Source organism: Mchenga conophoros, linkage group LG17 (genome assembly GCF_057382185.1).
Source record: "Mchenga conophoros isolate Kocher_MC1m ecotype Shallow Benthic linkage group LG17, M_conophoros_male_GT1.1, whole genome shotgun sequence".
Classification (NCBI taxonomy): Eukaryota; Metazoa; Chordata; class Actinopteri; order Cichliformes; family Cichlidae; genus Mchenga; species Mchenga conophoros.
This window is the reverse complement of record NC_140542.1, coordinates 9,638,341-9,665,798: the sequence shown is the minus strand read 5'-3', so window position 1 is coordinate 9,665,798 and position 27,458 is coordinate 9,638,341. Positions and strand designations below refer to the sequence as shown.

The window sequence follows — 27,458 nt, the reverse complement described above, 5'->3', positions numbered from 1 at the left end:
GTTTTCAGGTCTTGGAGCGACACGGAGAACTTGTACTCCAACGATCGCAGCATCCTGACGCTGTCGCCCATCGAGGCCACCCACTGCTGACTCCCGGGGCCGCTGACTGTAGCACAGGGGGTCGGGGGGAGAGCCACCGCTCCATTATGAGTCATAATCACACCCCCCGCAACCTCAGCCACCATTTTCGAAACAATTTCATTTTAAACTCTGTTAATTCCCAGCAGGATGCAGCACTGCTACAAATGGGATAAGGATCCAAAGAACTCGTTTGAGTCTATGCTGAGAGGAACGTCAGATGGGAGCGAAAACTCTGAAGGAAATGGAACATGTGGTGCGAGCTATTTGTGCTGCTACGTGTACGCTTGAAGATCCGGTCTGTGTCTGAGCTGTAAAATGCCTGGATTCCTGCTGCTACTGCTAGCAGCGGATCTGCAAGTCCATCAAACTGGAAAACACCCTCCATAAAATCAGTTTTTAGTCACGTGAACTCCTCTGGAGCCCTTTCATTGTCAAAACAGCGATTTCTGACTGAGTACACTTTTTGCTGCGAGTGTCAAAGTGAGCATCCAGAGGATTTGTCAAGTCGACAGCAAGCCAGGATCATATACGTAGCAAAACATCCTGTTGCTTCCATAAACTGCTACAAAACTCTTCATTCAGACCTCCCACCACAGCCCTGCAGCATCCAGAACATGAAGCCTCATCTCTACCGCGGTACCAAAGACCAAAAAGGATTCCGACTGGAGTTTAAAAGGAAAAGAGTTTATTTTTTTGTGCCTGATTGTACAGAAGCTTATATTGTTAAAGGAGACTTGTTGTTGTTCATGCTGCTTTTGTCGTCTGTTCTGGCCTCTTTGTCCCCCCCACCCCTCCCAGTGCACCACTGTGAAAGAGGCCCAATGTTTTAAAAAGCCATACGTTTTTGAAGAGGTCAGATTATTGGAGGTACTGCAGATGGACGCTTGTGGGGGCTTGTTGTTAAATTTGTTCTCCTCGAATGCCTTTTGTCACCCAGCCCGGCGACCAGAAGCATCTCAGCATTAAAGCCCACGAGGTCTGGCAGAGTCATCCATGTCAGCTGCCTAAAAATACGTCCGATTTGACACCATTATTTTATTTATGCTTTTTCTGGTGAGGCTTTAACGGTGAGATGCTTTTCCAAACCGTGGCTGATGCACGTCGACCCAAGACAGCAGAATGTGTTAAAGTTCAGAGGGGAAAGGAAAAGCAGAGCATTTGCACAAATCACATATCAAAATTATTTTGTTGGGTTTCTTTCTTTCTTTCTTTTTTTTTTTTTTTTCATTGGGAAAAGTCATTGTCACCGTTCACATCTGAAACCATTTGAATCACATTTTTTGCTGTTACATTGTTATTTTATTACCCCCCCCCATGTGTGTTTGTCTCCACCTGCTGTTGGAGGTGTGTGTGTGTTTTGTTTTTTCTCTGTTGGTTGAAGGAGGTACGGTCCATCATAGCTGTTTGTATGTATTTGAATGATCTCAGCGACCACCCGGCGCTACCACTTTTACTCATATCAGCGTATGTGCAAGCGGGATGTTGGTGTGATATTAAATACTTAACAGGGCCAAAAAGGATGTTTCACTAAGATCACTACCACACTGTTGCTCCACATTTTACACAGTTGACGAGTTGACCTCATATCAGCTAATAAAATATCTACCTTGATGCACCGCTGGGCTCACAGTGGATAAAGGAAACTATAACTTAATGCAGTTTTATAGAAGTATTCAATAGATTACAAAGTTTCTGTGAACACAGTTGTGTTATTCCACCATGTGTGCGTGTTGTGTTAAACTTGATCTTGATTTAACAGAAAGTCTTAGTCATGATTTCTGAGCGTGGAGCTGGAAAGACCAGGATGTAACCAGCAGAGCAAGTTGCATTATGGGAGCTGTAGGAACCACTTTAAGCCTGGATATCCATGCCTCTGCAGTGTTTTACTGGGACTCCTTGTCTGGCTGCTTTTTGAACTCAATGTGGATGTTTGATTCACCATCATCCCTTTAATACCTTTTTAAAAAAGGGACTAAAATACGCTGATTTCTTTTAGTTTCCTTTTTTTAAACTAGAAGATGGCTTTAAAAAACACTTGGCGCCTCGCACAGCGGCATCTTTTCCCTGACCCTCCACCTCTTTCCAGCTCCACGACCCTCCTCCTGTAACACGCATTCAGTTGATCTCATGTCAAAACATTCCCTCTGTGTGAGATCTTGTAAGAGCCAGTGCACATCACAACTTGAAACATTGTTTGCTACACACACTAGCACATGACTGATGTTTTAAAATAGACGTAATGAAGTCCTCTAATGCTGGGGAAACAGCCCACATCACAGCGAGCTGAGGTAGCCGCGTGGGTGATGTTACGACATTCGTTTTTGTTCAGGTTGAACCCGTACACTCGTGTGAAGCAATAATCATCATTGTCACGATATGAGTCTGCTAAAAGGTCGGGTGATGTCATCACTGACCCCACCTCCCGACACCACATCAACCCAGATAACAGAGCGACCACTGAGCTCGGTGTTTGGGGGCATCGGCACTGCACACTGCAGAGTCTCTGCATGATATTTTTGAGCAGATGACAGGAGGAGGAAACGCGAGTCCTTCCTGACCAAAGGCAAGTCACACAAAGCCCAAAACACCTGCAGTGTCAGTGCGGTTCTGATGCCCCCTTGTGCTCAATGTGGACACCAGTAGTGTCCAAAATAATGGTGTCACATGTTGGAGGTGGGGGTTACGTGGCTCCAAAACAGCCTCCCTTTTCAAAGTAGCAGAGTTGATTACATAACAGTCTCTGTTAGACTGAAACAAAAGTAATAACAGCTCGAAATTTATTCTCCACACTCCACCACAGCTATGACGGCTGGAAATGTTTTTAATTAATGTAATCCACTACTAAGTGGCACCAAAGTGATCTTTTCACGGCTGTTTTGTGCCCGGGGTTCCAAACAGCCGTGAAAAGAGCTTGTGTGAAAACACGGACCAGATCCTATAAAGCGCTGCAGCACTGACGTCATCTGGAGGCCTTGTATCTGAGTTCAGATACAAGGCCTGGAGGGGTTTTGTAGAAGCAGATGATTACTCAGTCACATAACTCAGAGTGGTGACTTAATATTTCATCGCGCCTCAAGCCCCCGTGATCTTCACGTCCAAATGAGAACAAATGCCGTCAGGAATACTGGTCATGTCCATCCACTGAGGCATGAGCATGAGTGGAAATTGGTACTAAAGATCAAACCACTTGTTTAAGTTGAAAAGTAAGATCAGAGCTGGAGGCTGATGACTTCAGTGCCAAGGTGCTCTTTCAAAATAAAAGTTTGCAGACTTGCATGAAGTTACAAAACCCCTGATCGTAAATAGAGGGAGTTCAGATTGAAATGTCAGCTGCCAGTGTCGTGCAGCCTGTCACTCGGAGCCCATCAGAAAGATGCGGGGATGCATGTCAGCGCTCAGTTTGACTTCATGTTTGTTCCCTCCTCATCAGTAAGTCGTGCTGCACCTGAGCATTACTACATAATTTCTTCTGTTATCTGATGCTGTTTGTCTGTCCTCTACTGTCTGTAAACCTGTCTTATAGCTGAAGATGCTGTTCTATTTACGAAATAAAAACATTTTTAAAGAAACTGGTCTGTGGCCTCCACTCATTTAAAAACAGTCGTGGGAAGTTGGACCCTCACCAAAGGCAAGTGGAGCAGCTTACCACTGATAACGCTCCATGGAGTTAATGAGGGAGAGGCAGCACAAGAAGTGCAGCACATAGCTGAGAGGAATGAACACAGACTCCACCTACATGAAGATCCATGAACATGCTGGGATACTGTCCATTTTTATTGCTTTCATCAATAATGTGAAGTGCTGCAGTCGTAAAAAGAAATTCCCTCAGTGTGAGAATTTTTAGGCAGAAAACCAGAGTTTAGTGCAACCTTTCAGTTAGTGTTCATGTCACATCCTAGTAAGCTACACTCTACGCCCCTTTTGTTCTCAAAACATCCCCAACCCTTTAAGGCATGGACTCCACTAGACCCTTGAAGCCGTACTGTGGTATCTACAACCCTAACCCTTACTGACAGGGGTGTGGTCATACTGACTGACAGTTTGTCCCAAATAATGCCTGCTAGACCTGGTCTGCTATGAATCACCACACTGGACCTCTTATATGTGTGCATCCATGCTGTTGGAGTGTATTAGTAGTACAGATCATTTCAGAAGTGCTCTGGTTCATTGCTTAACACCAATTGGTTCTTAGTTTATAAATACCAGTCTTCTAACCAAGCTAAGTAGGTTAGCTGAGAATGTAGCAAACCATCCTAGCATCAAAAACAAGCGCCAGCACTGAAGCTTCAAAATGCAGGGGCCCACACTGAGTGAGATCACCATGATTTAAACAATGTATGAACAGGAACTGGCACGAGGTAGTCACCAACCCATTTCCTTTATTGTGAGCACAAACACACGCCTTTAAGTTTCCGGCTGTTCTGTGTTTAACAGGCTTAACAAGCTTAACGGAGTGTGTTGAACAAACAGTTTCAGCGAGTGAGAAGTGCTGCAGTGGCTGCACCTGTAAAAGCAGGTGCACGTGGACAGTCTCAGCTGTTTCCAGCGTGAGGCAGCGATGCTCACGGAGCGTGAAGCCCGAGTCACAGTCGCGTGGATGAAGTTAAGATCCTCGGTGAAGCAGGCATTTTCACATCCCGTCACACAGCATTTAGGGCTCGGCACAGGCGCGCAGCTGTTCCCATTAGTCACACTGAGCTCTGAGGGAGGCGACGCCAGGACACGACAGCCACAAACACTCAAAACACAGGCGCATCAGTGACGACACGGGACAGTTTACACTTTAAAAAAAATTTATTACAGAATTTGACTAGTTTATTATTTTACACCTACAAACAATCCAGGAAATGTGTTCATACTGACAGTTTTAGTCTACAAGATCTCAAAGCACACCGGTTGGTGAGAAGAGAGCGATCCACTTCACCGCCGTGTCTGTGGCAGATCACTCCCTCACTGGATTTACGCGGATGCAAACCATCTGTCCGCCAAAATCTCTCCGTGACTGACATTTCATCCTTCAGGAGCTACTCTGAACCGAGAGACAAGTGCGTGCAGAAATGCTGCACATGAGACTGACTCGTCACAGAATGCACTCTGGAGTGCTTGCAGCAGCAGAGTGGAGGGTTAAAGGAGACCTGTGGTTTTTTGTTTTAACTGTGACAGAGAGGTATTGTGAGTGTGAATAATGGAGAGTTTGGAGTCAGTCTGGAAGCACAGAGTGGCCAGATTTTAATTAATAAAAATAACTTGAGCTCACGTTGTCAACTTGACGCAACCTTTCCTGTACAGCGATGCTCTTTCACCCCTCCCTGAAAAGCCCAGACTGAAGCAAAGAGCCTCTGATCAAAGAGTAATCTGGCTCGAGGAGTGGTAGCTTTTGGTGCCAATTCAGGGAACCGACACGTGTTTGATGACTCAGCAGCAACTGTATAAGTCGGCGCTTGTAACAAGCCTCCTCAGAGGAGTTTAAGCCATTAATGAGAAAGCTGTTAATGTGCCCTGACATGAGCTTGTCAAAGTTAGGAGGGTTTAATCTGCTGCGATGGCGAGAATGCGAGAGCAGAAATTCAAGAGAAAAGCTCCCCACTCTCTTGTTGCTACAGTAAGGCGTTTCTTTCCTAAACGTGACCAAAATGCCACTGAGAGCTGTAGACATAGACGGGTCTCTGTGGCGTTGCAATCAACCCCCTAGCCTGTGTCTAATGTTCAAACTGCCTTTTTTCCTTGCTCATTCATTAGTTTTCATCTTAATTACAATTAAAGATCAATAGAAATCCCCAGCAAAGATATTTATGTGGTAAATAATCAGATACATTTTGAAAATCAACATTTTTTAGAATTACTGATGATTATTCTGTTGTAACCCTACTTTCTTCAAGAATCCTTCAGACAGTACTTGATAGAAAAAAAGTTTCATTTCTCATCTAGAAATTGTTTAAATACACAAACAGTAAAGAAACTAAAGGCAGGACTCAGTCTAACACAAAGACAGGATTTCGCCAGGTTTAACCATCACTGCACCTCCGACAAGCCTGATGCCGACCAAAACTGAAAGGAGAGATTATTCACTGACAGCAGAAAGAGAATATGGATCTGCCGATGAAGACGAATCCAGATCAGCTTCTAGTGGAATAAAACACTTGTTTGTTCTCTCTGCGTAAATCACACTTGCTGCACTGCAGACTGTGTATTTCCCCGATGGTCATCCACACCCCCACTGCGGTGGTTTCATGCCCCCCGAAACTTTGAGAAATGCTGACATGTAGGCAAGAATTGCTGAGTAAAAAGAGCCGCTGTACATGACAGAAGTTCTAGCAGGAGGACATCCAGCAAACACGCGGCTGCCACATCTGTCTCAGACTGACCCAAACTCTTTGTCGAACAGATGATTTAAATCCTGCGGGAGGCCAAAACTGGCTCACACTGAGTAGCTTTCCCTCCAGCTCTTACACGTGCTAGCCCTCTTCTACCTTATAGTGTAACTGTGGCTTTGATGCATTTACTGGCTGCCTCCCTCCGCCTGCTCTTCCTCCTCCACCAGCTCAACCAGAGGAGCGTGGCGGTTGGCCTGAGAGCCCTCGCTGAAGAGAACCTTCTTGATCACACCTGACTTTGGCGCCCGGATCGTATGCTGCAGAGGCAAATACAAGAGGTGACATCATTAGAAACTCAGCAGTGTGTGTACACCGGCTAAAAGGCAAGAATCATCAGTGCCTCACCTCCATCTTCATGGCTATCATGACCATCAGTGGGTCTCCCACAGTCACCTTATCTCCGGCCTTCACCAGCACCTGGAAAAGACACAGGAAAAGAGACTCGTTCACTCGTTCAATACAATAAAACCAAACCAATAATGTCACTCAGAAATAAAAAAGAAGTAACACACACAGTATTATGACTTCTTCCTTCATGCCTCCTCCACAGTCTCATTCCTCCGGCTGCTAGTGGATTTGAGGGAAGCAGTGATACACCCAGACATGTCCCCATAAATGTAATAAACAAGGCAGAGGGATTTACTATCACTCTCCAGTCATCACCAGTTGCTTAACTTGTTGTTAAGCAGCATTTGCATCTGTCTGAGCAGCGAGTTAACTGGAGGCATGAAGCAGAGACATTTTGTTGTCTGCTGATTTACAGCAGGTGTTAAAAGAAGCTGACAACATTAAGCAAAGTTTATTTGTTACCTTGTTACAAGTTGAAGAAAAACTGGGGCACAAACTATGATTGTCCTTATTTTCTGCTGTACATGATTACATGCTGATGCTGTTCAAGCAGCAGCCAATCAAAAGAAGCTAAAGCTACTTTTTCAAACAGTGGATGAACTAAAGAGATATACCAAGGCCCAGAAAGATGTATAAGAGCTCCAAACTATGGATCATACAAAGATATTCTAGCAGAGTCCCAGATAAAAACATACCAAAATAGAAATGTGATTATTTTCCTATCAAAATTAAGCTAAACAGACTGATACTATTCTAACCTTTGTATAACAAAGGTTAGAGGTGGGATCACTTACCATCAGGACTAGGAAATATTCACCCTCTGAAGCATGTAAAGCTAATAATAAACAGACTGAACCTTTATGTCTTACAGCTGTCTAATTATAGTAATAAGCCTAAAAGGCACCCGTACAGTAGATGTGGGTCTGTTTTTTAAATACCAGAAAGTACTAAGGTCTAAACCACTTACTGGCTCAACATTTATCCTCACAGCCATGACAGTGGCATCGATCGTTTAGCTAATAATCAGCAAAAAGAACAGAAAAAGGTCAGCATATTTCCTAAAATGCCAAACTTTTGTACCCTGACTGGATGGAGTTTGTGGCCTTAGGCTCCATTCATCAATCAGAATCCTTTATTTATCCCTAAGGAAATTATGTCATGGACTTTGGGTTACTGATGTCAGAATAGTGGCTGTGATTTATGTATTTTTATGTGTCCAGATACAAAATAAAGCTGAAGAACAAAATAAGAGTTGTATGGAATTTTTCATCCGCACTGTGTGTGTCATTTCCACATATTAGGACATCTCGTGTCATACTGGTTCAGCACTGACACATTCAGAGTGGATTGTCTGACTGTTACGTCTAAAATTATATACATAAGCTCTTCAGCTTGAAATTGACTAAGACTGCATTTTAACTGGTAAAGAAACTTTACTGGACAGCTTTTTACCCTCACAAAAAACTATTAAAACTTCAAATTGAACTTTAAAAGTAAACTTTAGAAAAACACGAATATCCTTTACGCAAAAGAAAAAGTCACCTTCTCTATAGTTCCAGTCATGGGGGCCACGGCTCCACCCTGAGCTCCTGAACCGCCAACACCAGCCCGATACTTTGGCACGGGAACAGACACCTGAGAGCTTCCCTCCTGCAGCGCAGAGGTAAAGACGTCAGAAAGTGCAGTGACAGCTCGCTGACAGCTGAGGTGAGAGGACCGAAACAGGTTTTTAATTCCCCCTGATGTCAGACTGTCAGAGTGATGTCAGAGTGGAAACAGAGACAGTCTGCGCGGCGACAGGTGAGACGAAAACATCTTTGAACCTCCAGAAGGAGCTTTTGCATAGGCAAAAAAAAAAAAAAAAAAAAGGTTAAAAAGGCCACTTTTTCCTCCACTTCTGTTTAAGTCACTTTTCTATGTTTGGGAAACATTTAAGCCTTGTTTGGGCCATCAGTCACCAAACATCAAAGAGTTTTGCATAGAAGACACTGCAAGCAACATGATAGATGATAACTTGGATTTCAGTGGTTTTGAGGAATATGCAAAATAGAAATCTGTATACTGTGCATGTCAGATACATACAGTGGAGAACAGGTGCACCGTGTTGTCCAGGATCACAAGTTTAGGGCGGGACTCGACGCCATTGACAGTACAGTGCAGGAACGATGCCCCGCCTTCCATCTCCACCTCCCCTGTGACGTGATTCACCTCGTCACCAATCTAAAAAGAAAGCAGAAGTGATGCATTTGTGGGAAGTAACCTGGGTTTGTTTAAGCACCGACATCCCACATTGTACTACTGTTATTTACAAATTTGGAAAAAGAAAACTTTTAATAAATACCCAAAATATACAGATTATAAAACAGAATTAAGTATTTGTAGCAAAAAAAAAAAGTTAACTTTCTCAGCTCACCTGCATACTGTAGCTCCCATCCTGGTTGTACATGATGACCACATCAACTTCTAGATGGAAAAAAACAAAACAAAAGTGTTAAAAACAGTCTTGAGATAGAGGCGGGAGAGACTGACACAAAGTCTTTAGTTAAATACAGTGGGGCAAAAAAGTATTTAGTCAGCCACTGATTGTGCAAGTTCCCCCACCTAAAATGATGACAGAGGTCAGTAATTTGCACCAGAGGTACACTTCAACTGTGAGAGACAGAATGTGAAAAAAAAAAAATCCATGAATTCACATGGTAGGATTTGTAAAGAATTTATTCGTAAATTAGGGTGGAAAATAAATGGTAAATGGCCTGTATTTATATAGCGCTTTTCTAGTCCCTAGAGACCCCAAAGCGCTTTACATATCCAGTCATCCACCCATTCACGCACACATTCACACACTGGTGATGGTAAGCTACATTGTAGCCACAGCCACCCTGGGGCGCACTGACAGAGGCGAGGCTGCCGGACACTGGCGCCACCAGGCCCTCTGACCACCACCAGTAGGCAACGGGTGAAGTGTCTTGCCCAAGGACACAACGACCGGCAACCTTCCGATTACAAGGCGAACTCCCAACTCTTGAGCCACGATCGCCCATAAGTATTTGGTCACCTCAAACAAGGAAAATCTCTGGCTCTCACAGACCTGTAACGTCTTCTGTAAGAAGCTTTTCTGTCCCCCACTCGTTACCTGTATGAATGGCACCTGTTTGAACTCATCATCTGTATAAAAGACACCTGTCCACAGCCTCAAACAGACTCCAAACTCCGCCATGGCCAAGACCAAAGAGCTTTCGAAGGACACCAGGAAAAGTATTGTAGACCTGCACCAGACTGGGAAGAGTGAATCTACAATAGGCAAGCAGCTTGGTGTGAAAAAAATCAACTGTGGGAGCAATCATCAGAAAATGGAAGACATACAAGACCACTGATAATCTCCCTCGATCTGGGGCTCCACGCAAGATCTCATCCCGTGGGGTCAAAATGATCATGAGAACGGTGAGCAAAGATCCCAGAACCACACGGGGGGACCTGGTGAATGACCTGCAGAGAGCTGGGACCAAAGTAACAAAGGTCACCATCAGTAACACACTACAACGGCAGGGAATCAAATCCCGCAGTGCCAGACGTGTTCCGCTGCTGAAGCCAGTGCATGTCCAGGCCCGTCTGAAGTTTGCCAGAGAGCACATGGATGATACAGCAGAGGATTGGGAGAATGTCATGTGGTCAGATGAAACCAAAGTAGAACTTTTTGGTATAAACTCAACTCGTCGTGTTTGGAGGAAGAAGAATACTGAGTTGCATCCCAAGAACACCATACCTACTGTGAAGCATGGGGGTGGAAACATCATGCTATGGGGCTGTTTTTCTGCCAAGGGGACAGGACGACTGATCCGTGTTAAGGACAGAATGAATGGGGCCATGTATCGTGAGATTTTGAGCCAAAACCTCCTTCCATCAGTGAGAACTTTGAAGATGAGACGAGGCTGGGTCTTCCAACATGACAATGATCCAAAACACACCGCCCGGGCAACAAAGGAGTGGCTCCGTAAGAAGCATTTGAAAGTCCTGGAGTGGCCTAGCCAGTCTCCAGACCTCAACCCCATAGAAAATCTGTGGCGGGAGTTGAAAGTCCGTGTTGCTCGGCGACAGCCCCAAAACATCACTGCTCTCGAAGATCTGCATGGAGGAATGGGCCAAAATACCAGCTACTGTGTGTGCAAACCTGGTAAAGACCTATAGTAAACGTTTGACCTCTGTTATTGCCAACAAAGGTTATGTTACAAAGTATTGAGTTGTATTTTTGTTATTGACCAAATACTTATTTTCCACCCTGATTTACGAATAAATTCTTTACAAATCCTACCATGTGGATTCATGGATTTTTTTTTTCACATTCTGTCTCTCACAGTTGAAGTGTACCTCTGGTGCAAATTACTGACCTCTGTCATCATTTTAGGTGGGGGAACTTGCACAATCGGTGGCTGACTAAATACTTTTTTGCCCCACTGTACGTCCCTCAGCTGCTGCTGTCTGCTTTATTTTTAGCTTTTCGGTGACACTTTTTAATAGAAACACTGAATAATGAATACAAGTTCCTTAGTAATGTGTCACAGACCAGACAGGCTTTAATTTAATTTTTTTACACAATCATTAAATCGGATTATGAGTCAGTCCCAACTGTCCTCGACTACAAATTAACACATTTCTACAATTTCATTCATTCCTGTCGTTCTTTAGATTTAAAACCTCCAAAAACAGTCCAGTGACTAAAACCCATAGCCTGAAGTCACCACACGCACATGCTTATACACGTGTATCTGTATCAACTGCATAAAGACGAATCAGAAGCAAAAAGAAAGCCACTAGCATCACTAATAAAAATCACTCTTTTTATATCAGTTTTGTTGATTAGATTTCCATTTACTTGCACACACATTTAAACACAGATCTTTGTTTAATCTAATGATCATAAATAATTGAAAAGCTTAAAAGTTCTGTTAAATAAGGGAAACCGGACAAAGATGTTCATGCTTACATGCCCCCAGTCTGAACCAGTGTGTATCCATGCCCACATGTGGAGCACATATATGCATTTCTGCAAATATAAAATCCAGATCTCTGTTGAGCCAAGAACTAATTAATAACTGTTGTCGATCTTTCTGAGTTGACTTTTAATAACTACTCCTTGACTTTCAGACCCCACTCCTACAAGACTCAAAGAAATTTCACCATTAATTAAATGTGACTAATTTACATTCACCTTTTATGTACCACAGGCCTTTAGGCTGGTAGTAGTTAAACCATTACTTAAAAAGTCATCACGTGATCCAGCTGTGTTAGCTAATTACAGGCCAATGTCCAACCTTCCCTTTATCTCAAAAATCCTTGAAAGAGTAGTTGTCAAGCAGAATAATAAAGCGCACAGTTAGGGCTAGATCAGGTGACCCTGAAGGCTTGCCTTAGTTATGCTGCTACAGGCTCAGACTGCTGGGGGCTAGCTATCAGTCTAGACTCATAATAAATGTAGTGAGACCTTTGAAGGAATCCATTAGGTGGGCTATCACAGATTACTGTCACTAGTTTCACACTGAATAAAAAGTAAAATCACAACCTTCTCCTGACTTACGATGTTAAATAATGTTTAGAAAAGAATTTCTGCAGAACCGACACACACGGTAAGGTTGACCTTTTCCTTATAAAATCTCAGAAATTCATGATCTGACCCTATCAGACATTTGTATTAACCTGCCAGTCATTGCGATTTAATATCTGGCAACAGAGTCACAGTATGGCTGTCACTTACTTTTATCTCCCACCTGTAGTGTCACATTTCTGTTAAACAGGATGTTGTTTCTCCAACCACAGCTAGAGCCAAATGGGGAGAAAGGATCTGGAAAACACAGATGCACAGGACTTAGATTTTCAGCTGTAATTTGTCCTGATCCAAACAATATCATCTCTGTCTCCTCACCAGTGGAGCTCTGGGTGAATCCCAGTGTGTGGTTCCTCTCCTGTAGTATCAGGCCGAGGGCTGCCTGACAGATTGTTGCCCCAGAAGGTGCTTTCGGAGTGGGGAAGAGCTCAGCGTAGTGCTGGGGGATGAAGCTGGTGCTCACATTTCCAGCCTCGAACTCTGGGTGGCCCGAAAGATTCAGCAGGAAATCTATGTTGGTGTTTAGTCCTACTATCTGAGGGCACAGAAGAACAGACAGGACGCAAAAACATCATTTTCAAGTGTTCGGCACCAATTTTTGAAGCTCGCACATACAGTGGCTATATGAAAAAAAATTTAAATCCTGTGCTCATTAAAAATAAAAAAAAAAATAAAAAAAAATCAGCAGCACGACATGCAAAGCATCATTTAAGAGTGTGCATTTGTATCTTACATTGTACTGTCGTAAACAATACCGCAGCTTTTTTAAGGCAGCAGATCGGTCCTCTCCCCACACCACCAACTTGGCAATCATTGGGTCATAATGTGCCGAGACCTCGTCCCCTGAAACCAAACACAGATAAAAAGCTCCCACCATTTAACTTTATTAGTGCCTTACTGCAACAGATTCCCATTTCTGATGCTGTGGGCCAGTAATATGTGGGGCTCAGCAGTGAGGAGCTCCAGGACAGAGCTAAAGCTTTGGCACCACACTTGAGAGAACTGAGCAATCCACCATCGTTAGGACAACATCTACCCTTAGCATAGAAACTAATACCCTAAAAAAGAAAAAAATTTATTCTTTACCCTATTTGTATATATAGTTGACTCCTACCTTCTCTGACGCCAGTCTCTATACGTGTATGTTGGTCTGGTGGGGGAGTGGAGAGATGCAGCAGAGGCCCCGCCCCAGGAAGGAAGTCATTATTTGGGTCTTCAGCATAGATACGAGCCTCAAATGAGTGTCCCCTTAGCATTATGTCTTCCTGAAGGAGAGGCAAGCGCTCCCCTGCTGCCACCTGGAAAAGAATTTCACAAATCATTTTGTCACCTCAAAAACATTCTGCTCTCCCCTTCCTCCCTCCTTCCTCACCCTGAGCTGCCACTCCACCAGGTCAGTTCCAGTGATCATCTCAGAGACAGGATGCTCCACCTGCAACCTGGTGTTCATCTCCATGAAATAAAAGTTGTGCTGGGCATCCATAATGAACTCCACCGTACCTGCACAGAGAGACAAACAGAATGATGGCCCTTTTTCTCCCTGCTTGTGCAAAAGCTGTTTTACTGTGAGTCTGGATCACTCTGGTGCGATGAATGCAGGAGAGGGAGTGTTTTACCTGCTCCAACATAGTTGACAGCCTTGGCTGCTCTAACCGCTGCTTCTCCGAGTTTTCTCCTCACTTCAGGGCTTATACCAGGCTGAAAAAAAATGCCACAAAACACAGAAACATGTTCATTTAAGTGGGAAACAAGCTATTATTTACTTCACTAAATGGAAAAACAAGAAGAATTATTTTTCCAGAAATAGCCGATGGACCTATCACGAGGTTAACCTCAGGCCAAGATCATTTCAGTTAGATGTGTTGATCCAAATGTATTCTTTCTCCTTAACTTTGTTCAAACTTTATCACTCACTTACCCCTGGTGCTTCCTCTATGATCTTCTGATGTCTCCTTTGAACGCTGCAGTCCCTCTCAAACAGATAGACGGCATTGCCATGCATGTCCCCAAACACCTGGACCTCCACATGTCTTCAGGACACAGGAATATGAGAACTATAAAAACTTGTCAACATCATATTCTATAACCACGTAAATTTGTTTTTAAAACAGCAATACTAGGGATGGTTATCGAAATCTGTTCTTGTTGAGAACCGATTCTCACTGTTTCAAATCCTTGGAATTGTTTGCCATTTTTGCAAACGATTCCCTTATCGATTCCAGTCGCCCCGAATGACGTCACCACGTTGCGGAGCGTCATTCACCTGGCAGGAAACATGGCGGCTCAAACGCTCAAAGGTTTGGTCATACTTTACGAGAACCGATGACAACAGGGCAACTTGCAATACTTGCAAAGTAGATATTTCATTAAGGGAGGAAACACTACGAATATGCAAAAGCATTTGCTCACAAAACACACGATAACCTTAAATGAATGTCGTGTTTTTAATTCCGATCCGGACTCGTGAATCTCAACCCAGCAGCAGCGGTAACGTTTGCACGTCCTCTCCCGTTAATGCGGCAGGTAAATAATCAACTAACAGTGCATATTATGTTAGCGCGAGCTGCCTTATTACAAAACCTCCCATTACTGTGCATTTAGGTGACCATGATGAGACAGACAGTCTGGCTCAGATGCTGGCAGTTCTCGCTGCAGTCTACCGGTAGCGTATCCTTTCAGGCCAGGATAGACGAATGTCACCGAGCAGTGTCTAAGTTTGTAGTAAAAGCCTTGCACCCATTTGCCACAGCAGATGCCCCCGATTTACGGTAAGTGAATGTGTTTAATTGTAGGCAGAGACATTACTGGATATTCTTGTGTAATTGCTACAGAATAATTGATGTTATACTTTGTTATTGCTACAGAAGAATATTTATTTTACATTTACAATTTTTTTCCCCGGGGACCCTGTGACACCCCATTGAAGAGCCGTAGGCTGTAGATCTCTTAAGAGCTCACTGCTGGGTTTGTAAGGCCATGTTACTCGTAAATTTCTATCTTGTTCAAAGAGAAGATATAAAACAAAGTTCTAAGCTGATCGACCTTAGTGTTCTCCTTTTTAAAAAGAATCGATAAAGAATCGAATCGTTAAACAGAATCGAAAATGGAATCTGAATCGTGAAAATCTTATCAATACCCATCCCTATGCAATACACTACAGAAATCTATGAGAACAGTACATAGCCTCTGCCGACGGCACTTGATACTAATGAAGAAGAACATAGCAGGAAGACAAAACAGGAGGATGGAAGAAAACGTTTTTTTTTTAAATGCTTTCACAGTTTAAAAGAATGTGAAAGCATTTCACAGAAAACAAAGTTGAATGCAGACTGCGCAGCTGAGCACGACAGCACTACTGCAGAGCACCAGCATTTAAAGCGATGGCACCCTGGAGCTATGACGTCAACTCTGAATGGGTCAGTTTGGGGAGTTACACTAGTGCATCTTGTTGATACCTTGTTTATGTTAATGATTGTCCAGTAACCTTTATGTTATCGTGAATATCCCCAGTGAGGGACAAAAAAGGATATTTCTATTCTATAATAGCTTATCTGTCGGAAACTCACTGTCTGCTACTTTTTTTCCCCCTCTTCCACCTAACGTTAGGTAGTTAATCTGTGGGTCAATATCAATTAATTATGTCTATAAACAGTTGAACCGTGCATCAACCAAGAAACTATGACATACAACCACATTTTTGATTAGTAACTGTCTTTTCTAATTCTGTTTTACTAGTATTAAGCACATGCGCATAGATGAGTTTGTCCTGTGAAGAGGTTCATGTACAGTCATGTCAGCCTGGTTATCATCTGCAGCTGGGAACAACATATCAAACATGAGAGCATGTGCAATCATAAATTCATAAACTGAATCATCTCTAAACTCTGAAAACTTCTGATTTCAGACTGAGTAAAAAAATTATTGTGATTTAATTTGAAGCTTTATTCGAACTTATGGACAGAAGGCATATTTGTTAAATACTACTAGCAATTTAATTTGCATTCCCAAATATTTTTACTTATTTCATTTTTATTCTGATGGTCCTTTTGAGTTATTTTAAAACACATTTGATTATTTTCAAATTCATGTTTCCTGGGTCATTATTCTAATTTGCTGTGGTAGGACGAGACAACAGAGTGATATTTACAGGTGGGTAGACTTGAGCAGGCGGAGCCTAGAACAGGAGGTTAGCCCACAGGAAGTGGAGTTCACAGTTATTAAAACTGTTGTTGACTAATCGAAGAAGAACTGGCAAATTAGTCGACTACCAAAATCATCTTTAGTCACAGCCCTACCTCTCCATCACAAAAACAAGACAACATTTTGGCCACACGGTGGTGCTGAAAACTGCCTAGTTAACAGTTAAATGTGTTACCTGGGGTCCTCCACGAACTTCTCGATCAGCATGACATCATCATTGAAGGATTTTCTGGCTTCCCTCCGTGCTGACTCCAACTGCTCCAAGAAGTCAGAGTCTGAGCGTGCAATACGCATGCCCTGCAAAATTTTAAAGACAGATGAGTTAGGGTGGCAAGAGTTTAAAGACCACTGACTAACTCAAAGCATAACTCTGTTCTGGGCCCAACTTAATGTCAATCTGTCACGGTGTTGACGTGTATCAGCTGATAAAGGCTGGCACTGAGATCAGCTAATCTGCCAGGATTGGACAAAAGCTTGACTTGATGCATCCTCTCACCTTCCCCCCTCCTCCACGAACTGCTTTGATCATCACAGGGTATCCAATCTGGACAGCCTCTGCCTGCAACTTCTCATTAGATTGGTCCTCTCCATGGTAGCCACCTATAATTGGCACGCCAGCAGCTGACATGATATGCTTGGATGTGCTGAAAAACAAAGTAAAATAAAACACATGAGTTGAAACACATGGTTATTATTTATCTTTCCTATAAATTTGGGTTACAGCAAAGAGACCAAACCTTTTAATGCCCATATCTCTGATGGCAGATGAGGGAGGCCCAATAAAGATGATTCCTTCCTGTTTACATGCCTCAGCAAACTCTGTGTTTTCTGACAAAAAACCATAGCCAGGATGGACCGCCTGCAGATACAAAATGTCAGCAGCAAATAAGTAGATTTAAAAAGGAAACACAAAAAACGGTTACAACACAGAAATCAGACATAAGTGATTAAAGAAGGCTAAATACTATAATGAAAAGAATTCCTTACGTGTGATCCAGATTTTTTGGCCACTTCCAAAACTTTGTCCATAGAGAGGTAACTCTGCTGGGAGGGTGCAGGGCCAATATGGTAGGCTTCATCTGCCTTGAATAATAACAAAGCAAATACAGGTTTAAAAAACAAAAACAATGTCATATTTTATCAATTAAAGGCAGCTTCAGGAAATTATAAACAACTACTTCTTATAAAGTAAAAGGATCCAGTGTCTCACCATAGCTACATGCATGGAGTGTGTGTCTGCATCACTGTACACCGCCACTGAGCGTACACCCATCTTCTTGGCTGAACGCATCACACGACATGCAATCTCTCCTCGATTGGCAATCAGCACCTTTTCTATCCTTCTCACCCCTGGAAAAGACAAACATCACTGCTCCAAACAACCTCAGCAAGGTGAAGGACTTGGACGTACAGTGTGTGCAAGTCAGTATTTGTAAAATTGGAACAAGATCAGTTCAGAGATTAATCAAACAAACATGCTGAACACCATCAGCTCCTGAAATGGCTGCATGTTGCTTTTCTGTGTAGTGCATGTGATTTTTGGACTTTTTGCATCACTCTTAGTGGTTACTCAATCATTTGGAAGTTTTGCATGTATATTTATGCTTCCTCACCTCCTGAAACAAGCCTCACGCCTCTCGTGCTCCATGACAGCTTCCTGTGGAGAGACAGAAATAACAACTTCAGCACCACTCGATACTACATAGGCTGAGCTGCTGCTAGAGCAACACAGCAGTGGCACAGGCAGTTCATCACAATACGCATTCAAGAAACACATTGCAGTCAGAAACAAACTCCAAGCTAATTTGAGCTAGTTAGACAGCATGCGAGGTTGCTCCCACAAATATGTTGTGCTATGTTGTGCTAGCACCATTAGCAACGCTAGCAGACAATTTGCTAGCCATTTAACCTTGGTCCATTCTCATATATATCAGGACAGAGTCTCGGTGTTGAATGCAAATAACATTTTCTGCAGGTCAGAAGTCGTGTCCACAGGCTTAATGCTAGCGCCGTGTGCTTAGCTCGGAGAATAACATTAGATAGCCTCCCAAATTGACACCTGTAAGCTATCGTTAAAAATGAGTGCGCTAATTGTCGAACCCTCTATAAGACAAAACAGCCCTTCAGTGCTCTTAGGTACTCACTGCGTGAATATCCGCAGGCCCTGCAGAGTTGGGAAACTTAAAATAACTGCAGCCATAGCCACCAGCTGCTGAGGCTAGCTGTGCTAGCTAGCTGAATGAGCACCTGAAAAAAAAGGTCTCGGTGCTGGACTGGATAAGCCAACAAGAGAAATGTGATCGACTAAACTGTATATCCCAAAACCACAGCGACTCTCCGGTAAATTTCGTTATCATTATTTTTGACCTCTCCAAGGACTCGTAGGGGCGACAGCCAATTAGAAGGGAAGGATAAGGAGGCGGTGAATAAGCTGCAGTTATCAAAAGTCGTCAGCAGATGGCAGCATTTCTCTGTCGAAAAGCTTGAGAATTAAAAGTTAACAGGGACTCGAAGTAAAAATTTTACTGCATTCAGAACGTTGAATGCATTTTTGTTATGCATCCCTTAAATTATTTAAAGTATTATTTTTAATTTTTGTGCAGTAAAATACAACATAATGCAATGAGTATTAGTTTGCCCCCCTTTCTTAAGGTTACAAAGTATGATGAATAGAGACTATTTAATAACGATGTTAGTCTGTACTCTCGCACCCATTTGCTTTTAATGGCATTATTTATAGCTTTCTCGTGCGATTAAAAATATTCCACTCTTAAATTATGAACAATATTTGTTTCAAACGAATATTGAACATGCAGTGAAAAAAAATATCAATTAAAATTACACAAGACATTAATGAAAGCAACAACAAAAAAAAAAGAAAAAAAAAAAAAGAAAAAAGAAAGACAACATTTAAAAAAAGTTTTATTTATTCAAATTGTAAATACCAGACAAACCGTCTTTGCTGTTAACAGAAGAATGTGACAAGCCAAATGAAGGTTTAGGAAAAGAACAAGTGAAAGAGCAAGTGTATGAACAAGCCAATAGCACCCCCCACCACCACCCCCAGTCCAGTTTCACAGTGAACTCTTCGCCATTCAAATCCGTTCGTATCCATCTCTGCGGCGATCTCTGACCACAAGGAAGCTCATCAAACTGATAAGAATGAGACACACGACGGCTGCCCCGATGATGATGGGAATGATTCTCTTGTTATAGTCAGCCCAGCACTCCACCTCTGAACCATGGAGAGAAACAGAGCAGCAATTATGTGTAGGATTTAAGTAAAATACCTTTTTTTTAAAAATTCTTTTCAATAAGAAATTTAATGTCTAATATTAAACTTTTAACAGCTAATGGGATGTCTTTACACACAGTCAGATCATAACAGAGCTCTCATTCTCAAACACGGGACCACAAAAAAGGCTGTAAACCTGAAGGGTTGTAAGATGTTGTCCAATTTGTTCATTTTTTCTGCCTCAACTCTAAAAACCTAACTTTGGGCAGGAGATATTTGGTTTCCATTCATTTGTTTCTGTGAAAGCTAGTCACCTTTTCCATAGTGTCCTTGAGACAGGTTGAAGGCCTGCATCTGCACAGGAACCAGCTTGATCTTCAGCTCAGACGACATCAAAAGCAGATTCTCAGACTTGCACATGAAGCTTTGACCGTTAGCAGTTTTGAACAGCTTTTCATGGGCCAACACACCTTTGTAAGTCTTGTCTGTTGGGAAGAGGATGAAGCACAAGAGTAGTTAAATTTTCAGTTTATGCTGGGCATCTGAATCACACACCAGCTGTTTGCTGCGTCTTTTCCTTTGGCTCTTACTGGAACAGTCTTTGCAGACAGGCATGGGAGACAAATGTGCATTCATCTCGATGACGTAGAAAACAGTCTTCTCCTGGGGACAAAAACAAAAACATTTGAGCTGATTCATAAACAACAGAACATTACAGCCTCGATGTGAACGTGGATAAGGCAGACCTAAACTGAGTAAAACTGACTATGATGTGAAGAAAGGTATCCACAGCAGGCATGAGGATGACACGGAGAGTTCACCCAGCAGTGAATGAGTGTTGTACCTTTTTGAATTTGAACTGCAGGCTGGCACCATTGTCTGGCAGTGTGAGAGAGAGAAGAGCCTCTTCTTTGCCACAGTAACCACTGACCCTAACTCTGGATGGGTCCAGGTCAAAATACCAGGTTTTCTGATTTCAAAAGGAGAAAAGTAAAGGCTCAGGATCAGCATTACAAGTCACCATCTCCTCTCACTTTGTTTGATTTCTGCGTTACATTGAAGAAAAAGACAAGCAAATCTTTCCTTCTGTGCTGGGTCACATCTGGATCAGTCAGTGAAAAATAGGAGCGCCTCACAAATGACTTAGAATCAGATGATGTCTGTTAAATATTGGAGCCCAATCAATGTCGCGCCCAGTGTCTCAATTTTAATCTATATTATTATAGCATAGAAAGAAAAAAATGATTACACTGAGGTCAGGTGTAAACGACTTTCAAACCGATTGACTCCCATGTGAAACGATCCAACTGTAACTGAAAAAAATAAATAAGCTGACGGCAGTTGGAAATTTTTGCAGTGAGAAACCAGCTTGTGACACCTCACAAAGACATGCTGATACAAACACACACTTTTTGCAAAAACTGCTGAAAAGCAACAAAATAAAATTCATACTAATACACAAAAAGAAGCATGCCATTGACCACACACACACACACACACACACACACACGCCGCTGACCTTGTTTTCAGTGACCAAGAACTCTGCTCCCATGGTAATTCTGATGCAGGGTTTCCCTCTATCTTTCTTCACATAGTTTCCTGCACCCATATATTAAAAAAAAACAAAAAACAACAACAGTTTTGAACTCAAGCATGCAAAATTATAATGCATGCCACTTTCAAATATTTCAGTTAGTCACCTTTAAAGCCATCACATCTGCATCCTTCTCTGAATAGTAGTCAACAAATGAACTGTAGGCCATCTGTTTTACACACTCATGTTTCCCCAAATTCTTCACGTATGCACAGTGAACTATGAATCAATATTGCTTGCAATTCTTAGCCTTCAAAATATGAAATTAATCAGCATGACAGACGATCATTTGTGTCAGGTTTAAAGGTTATTTTATCTTCCTTACGTCCCTCTACCTCTTGTCCCATTACACCAGCATCTCTTTGTCTGCTGTAAATGAACAGGGGATTTGGACCATGCATATACATGGAATAAAACAGGTGTACCTGTTTGAGGAGTGGCCTCAGATGGCTGCAGGACCGGCCGGTAGATCTGACCCTTGGAGTGAAGCTCAGACTCCAAAGCAGGCTGGATGGAGCCATTAGTGCTCTGAAAGTGGACACCTGGTAGAAGATCACACCTGTTATTTTCATTGTCTGGTCATACCCAGTTTCTTTTTTTTTTTTTCTTATCCCTTGCATAAAGTTGTATATCATTTAGAAATGAATAAATAACCAGTGGAAGTCTTCGCAAAATACAACACAGAACCCTCTTTCAGTAAGTATTTACCTGAAAAAGGGAAAAAGAAAGAAAGAAACTGGTCAAATGCATTAAGGGGGGAGTGCAGTAGGTCCACTATCTTGAATGCCCTTCACCCATTAACTCCAGTCCAACACAGCTACTTCTTTATTAACCCAGAGAACCAGAAACGATTGAGCACTCCAGTTATTTGGAACAGTCTGAACCAGTATAGGAGCACAAGTTGGATGAGTTGGAATACTGTTAGTCATGATAATAAGTGGAGCAGTATGGCTCATTTTAAAAGCACAGCTGCAAAGTGCTTTACTGTTCGGATAAAACTTACATTAAAGAAGTCAACATACACTATACACACAAACATGCTTTCAAACATACAGTCATCCATTCATTTGTACTGTGCACATATACTTCTATAGAAAGGTGTGAACACATAATAAGGAAAAGCTAACTTGTAAAAATAAGTTTTCAGCTGCCATTTAAAACTGACTAGCCGACAATGGCTGTTCCAAAGTTTAGTAGCTACAACTGCAAAAGCGTGGCCACCCGTGTATTTAAAATAAATGATCGGAGAGGCCGACAAGGTCTGTGGCAGATGCAGGAGTGACAGATGCAGGAGCCTGTCCATGTAGGTCTTACATGGACAAAAAAAACCCATCAGCTGATGGGTTTTTTTAATGTTACAGCCAGGGGAGGTTTGAAGCTCTAATTCTTGAGTCAGCAGAGCCTTTTACACACTGCATGCCTTAGCGCTCAGCAGCTCTGTGGTTTGTCACTTTACAGCCAAGTTGCTTTGGCTCCCAAACATTCTTAATATTATTATTTAGCATTTTTGCTCTTCATTAATTTCTGAAGTGTTATGCAGGTGGGGGGGAAAAGGCTGTCTTAATGAGTGTGGTCAACAGTAAAAAAAATTAAAAGTCAAGTAATTTTAAATGAGTCAACAAAAACAGCATTTCAGAAGGTGCAGAATTTAATGACACAGATAATAGTGCATGCAGCATGAGAAGTACTTCTGCTCAGGTCATACCACTCTTTTTTGCTAAAACCACAGAGTGACAAGCGCGACATCTTTGGGACAGCTAAAGACCACTGTGTGGGAGAGGAAACCAGCGCAGTCTCATATATGACGTTTACCACACTACACTCTTGCAACGAAATATTACCATTTAAACAGAAGTGGAAACAGTAGTATCAAAAAGAGTGAGAGTAAAACAATTGAAAATGGAAGAACTTTGGTTTTGACATGTAAATAAAAAACAATCCTGTCAAGTGAGTTTAAGGTCACCTGTCTGTGGATGGTTGAACTCCACTTGAATGCTATTAGACTTACCTGGAATGACAGCAGCCAGGAAGAAAAGATACCATCCACCTCGGTGGCCTTTTAGCATCGCAGTTAGAAGACAAAAGAAAATAGCCATGCCACTGGATCAGAAGTGCAGCAGCTGTGCCTTGATGTCTAATTGTGAAACTGTTGAACACCTAACACCTAAATGAAGGGTGCAAAGGAAGTGAAGTGACAAAGGGGGTGGGGCAGAGACCGCTGCCTCACTCAGCATTGACACATCTGAAACTTGTTTTAAAAAGACAAGTTTTAAAGCCTTCCAGCTGTTAAATGCAAGTACCTTTGTATTTAGTGTTCAGAGAAATCAGGTTTTAAATTCTATGAAAGTGTTCTGTTCAATGAATTCCTAGTTTTTAGGGAAAATATTACTGGTCTAGTGAAAAAGAAAAAGATTACAATTCCCAGTCACATATTAAAGGGAAAAAATGAACCAGCAGAGCAGAAACTCTTTTAAATGTCATAATCATTCTGTTTCCCGCTATTAATTTACATGGCACAGGCTGGCACTAAAGTGTCAGTTACAGGAAAAGGGTCAGGCAACACATGAGCATGCTCACAGATTCAGCTGTAGGTGATTGGGGTTGAAAGACTATTTAAACAAGAACACAGAACGACAAAAAAAAAATTCATCAGACATTAGTTATGTAACCAGGTTTTTGCATATATTTTGTCTTGGAGCATTATCCAGCATGTCTATGTACATGGCATCACAAAGATGCAATAGGATCTGGATATACTGGGTCCTAGTTCAAGCCAATTCAATAAGTCGAGACAAATTCTTAAAGAGTTGGGAGTCGATCAAATAAATAAATCATCTTGATGTCTCTGGTAAAGCAGGAAAAATAAATGTCCTGTGGAATATTCCGAAGTTTAGCCTGGGAGTCAGATGATGTTTCACTTCTCATCCAGAAAGTTTCTTCAGTTCTAAAACTAAAAAGTGAAGAGCCCCAGGTATTTAATCCCTAGTGGGGATTGTCCCTTAAAAGGGCTGTTAACCCATTATTAATCATGTGCCTCATTACATGAGCCAAGGTGTGAAAAAAGGTCGTTACCACTAGAGGTTTCAGGTGAAAACACTATGAGACCTTGTTGCGCCCTATCATGTGACCTACTCACCGGATAAACAATGTCACTTGGGGTTTTGGGGCCTGGCAAGGGACTGCATTGTGGATGGCTGACAGTTGGTATCGTATGCCACTCTCTCTGTTCAGTGATGGCTTCTTTTACTTCTCTATCAATCCATCTGCCTTCTTGTTCCAAAATCGGAACCGTGGCATCTTTGAAAGAGTGACCTTTATCCTTTAGATGCAGATGTAAACAGAGTCTTGTCCTGTCGAGGTCTTTCTCCAATGTAGAGGTCTGAGCACGCCTCACTGTACTGCACAGTGGTTGGCTGAAATTGTTTTTAACATGAAAACAGAACAACACTGCCCACAAGCAGCAAGACTGGTGACTGCATTAAAATACGAAATAGGCACTAGACTTTTGAAAATGTCAAAGCACAGCTCACATAATACCTCTTATCAATCATAAACTTAATATGTTGTCATTTTGCGCCAGCTCAGGTTTCTCAAAACCTGAGATGTCCTTCTCTGAGCTTTCACCTTCCTTTTTAATCAAAAAGCTCAACTGTGGGAAGTTAATTTTTAAAATGATGTTCAGAAAATAGAAATTTTACAAGAAATCCACAATAAAATAAAGAATATCATTGCATTACATCACTTTCTGTTATTTAGCAAGATCTGATGTCCAGAAGCAACAGAGGATAAAAGGAGGAAAAAATGTATGTAGCATGTTTCTTTCATCCATAGCACTTAAATAACCTAAGGTTATTATTAAAGGAACCATTTTTGAGCAATTTATTACTTAAAACATCTCTAGAGCAGCAAAGTGATTAAACCAGAGCCGGAAGCACAAACTAGGAGATAATCAGGAATTAAACAATGGTGCTTAAGCAGGCAGAGTACACATATTGCACCACAAAGGCAAAAAAATGAAAGAGATACAGACCACTAACTACGGGAGTGGAAACAGAAGGGTAACAAGAAGCAGGTGTTGATAGTCAAGACAATGAATTAGGGGAGGGAGTGAAAATTAAACACAACGCACAAGTTACAAATAAGTATCAAAATAAAAGAGGAAATGAACAACATCATGGCTGAAACAGAAATGCAGGAACACGAATAAAGTCAACATGGAGGAATACAGAGGATTAAAAGATGAGGATTAAAACACAATGATATCTACAAACCAAAACACAGTAGTCAAGTAAACAACTAAAACATGAAAACAAGTAAAACTTAAATCAACATGAAAAAAATAATCTGGGAAAACACAGAGAACCAAATAAGACCAGAAAACGCACTGATAATAAGGAACAATAATAAACACCTTTCTTTTGTTTTCTGTATACTCCTGTTTGTCTATAATCCCCCTTGAATGAATACTGTTTTTATTTATTCCTGCTGTCTTACTCTTTATATATTGTAAAGGAGTAAAATACTCCTGCACCACATGTATAATGAAAGGAAAGCAAATCACAATGCGCAGTAGCGGTTTTAGATATGGGCGACATGGGCGGTTGCCCGGGGCACAACGCACAAAAAAAAAATGCTCATACTCATGCTGACCCGATGTCATGCCAGCGCATATTGGGAATGGCATAGGCACCGATCGGTTTTCTATCGCCCATTTGCTGGGAGTAATGGCGCCCTCCGTTAGCGATGTGCGCCTGCTGCTTGCGGCACAGGGAGGAGAGGGCAGGAAGGCGGGGGATTCACTGGCTGGCTGGAGCTGCATCTAATAACCAACAATAATATGATACAGACTTATAATTTGCACCGATGTTTTTTCGAAATTCTATACGCGAAAAGTGAGCGCGAAAGCCCTCGGTGCGCCTGCTCGCTGCTGAAGTCAAAGTAAAACTTTATTGTCATCTCTGTTACATACAGTGCAGTATATAGAGAGATGAGAGGATGAGGCTCCAGTTATAGCAAGTAAACAAACAAGAGTAAGAAAATAAATATACACTTTAGGACTCGGGGTAAAGGGATCAATAACAATTTGAAATTTATAATTTACAGTTTGATGATTTAAAGTCTCACACACAACCTGTCGAAAGGGGAGGGGGCCGGCTGCTTCCAAATAGAGCACATTTCATTCATAATGATGTAAATCCAAGCCCATCATATTCATGATTTGAATCCTGGGTTGTGCGAAATCCTAGAAATACACCTTAGACAAAGTGAATCTGTGAACTAAGGTGTAGGTCTATTAGATTATGTTGTGGTGATCCTCGGGTTGGGGGATTTGTGTTCATACTGGAGTGCAAAATTAAAAGCAATGGAAGATGGACAAGAAAAGTTCAAAGCCATCAGGTGCTCATTTTAGAAAAAGGAGAAAAGAAGAGGAGGAGAAACGAGCAAAAGATGCAGGTAAGCAGATGTGTCATTGGATAATGGCACGTCATCCTGAAACAATCAGAATCAGAATACTTTATTAATTCCTAAGGAAATAATGTGGGTTACAGTTGCTCCAAAAAAGAAATTGTAAAAATAGTAACAGTAACAGACTAAACTCCAAACAATGCATTATGTTACAGATTTTAGTCAGTGTCAATTGTTGATTTGTCCTGTTCTCATTGTATGACGAATTATGGTGAAATTCAGTATGGTTTCAACAACAGCTCTATGTTAATGTACAATCCTTAATATGTTTTTTGTGTGTGTGTGTGTGTGTGTGTGTGTGTGCGCGCGTGGGGGGGGGGGGGGGGGGTATTTTCAACTTTTTGCCTCGGAGAGCCTCGGCCGCGGGCTTGGACCTCAGAGGGTTAACCCAACAAATCATGAAAAATTAAGTTGTACATTTTCCTTCATGACAGTGCAGATTTCTGGCATTTTGTGTAAATTCAAGCATGTAACAATTTGATTTTTTTTTCTACCAAAAAAGTGTGAAACACAAGTTAGACTTGAGTTTGTAAATGACCCGTTCCATGTTGTTTACCTTTC

At 41.9% G+C, this 27,458-nt stretch overlaps 3 protein-coding genes across 6 annotated transcripts in view; 1 reads left to right on the top strand and 2 right to left on the bottom strand.

Moving 5' to 3' along the window:
• Window positions 1-3,650, top strand: part of atp11b (ATPase phospholipid transporting 11B) — a 50,568-nt gene extending 46,918 nt beyond the window's left edge. For all 4 annotated transcript variants that reach the window (XM_085250881.1, XM_085250882.1, XM_085250883.1 and 1 more), the window contains one exon: window positions 9-3,650. Coding sequence is in view for 3 of the 4 variants with exons in the window: in XM_085250882.1 (XP_085107008.1) it covers window positions 9-90 (82 nt within the window). In the remaining variant the exon portion in view is untranslated. The remainder of the gene's footprint in view (window positions 1-8) is intronic.
• A 1,206-nt stretch (window positions 3,651-4,856) lies between these two features.
• On the bottom strand, window positions 4,857-18,989 carry mccc1 (methylcrotonyl-CoA carboxylase subunit). Its single transcript, XM_085251602.1, has 19 exons — window positions 18,747-18,989; window positions 18,216-18,259; window positions 17,813-17,952; window positions 17,590-17,685; window positions 17,340-17,461; window positions 17,099-17,246; window positions 16,778-16,899; window positions 14,321-14,432; window positions 14,019-14,100; window positions 13,775-13,902; window positions 13,517-13,700; window positions 13,136-13,245; window positions 12,721-12,937; window positions 12,553-12,639; window positions 9,217-9,266; window positions 8,886-9,023; window positions 8,346-8,453; window positions 6,801-6,872; window positions 4,857-6,712 (listed from the first exon to the last, which is right to left on the bottom strand). The coding sequence occupies exons 1-19, from the start codon at window positions 18,800-18,802 to the stop codon at window positions 6,581-6,583; spliced, it is 2,148 nt and encodes a 715-aa protein (XP_085107728.1). The 5' UTR covers window positions 18,803-18,989; the 3' UTR covers window positions 4,857-6,580.
• A 518-nt stretch (window positions 18,990-19,507) lies between these two features.
• On the bottom strand, window positions 19,508-23,637 carry lamp3 (lysosome associated membrane protein 3). The gene is made up of 7 exons (XM_085251603.1): window positions 23,440-23,637; window positions 21,857-21,973; window positions 21,357-21,436; window positions 20,682-20,807; window positions 20,428-20,500; window positions 20,152-20,322; window positions 19,508-19,837 (listed from the first exon to the last, which is right to left on the bottom strand). Exons 1-7 carry the CDS (start codon window positions 23,525-23,527, stop codon window positions 19,698-19,700), a joined length of 795 nt encoding a protein of 264 aa, XP_085107729.1. The 5' UTR covers window positions 23,528-23,637; the 3' UTR covers window positions 19,508-19,697.
• Window positions 23,638-27,458: the final 3,821 nt, after the last annotated feature.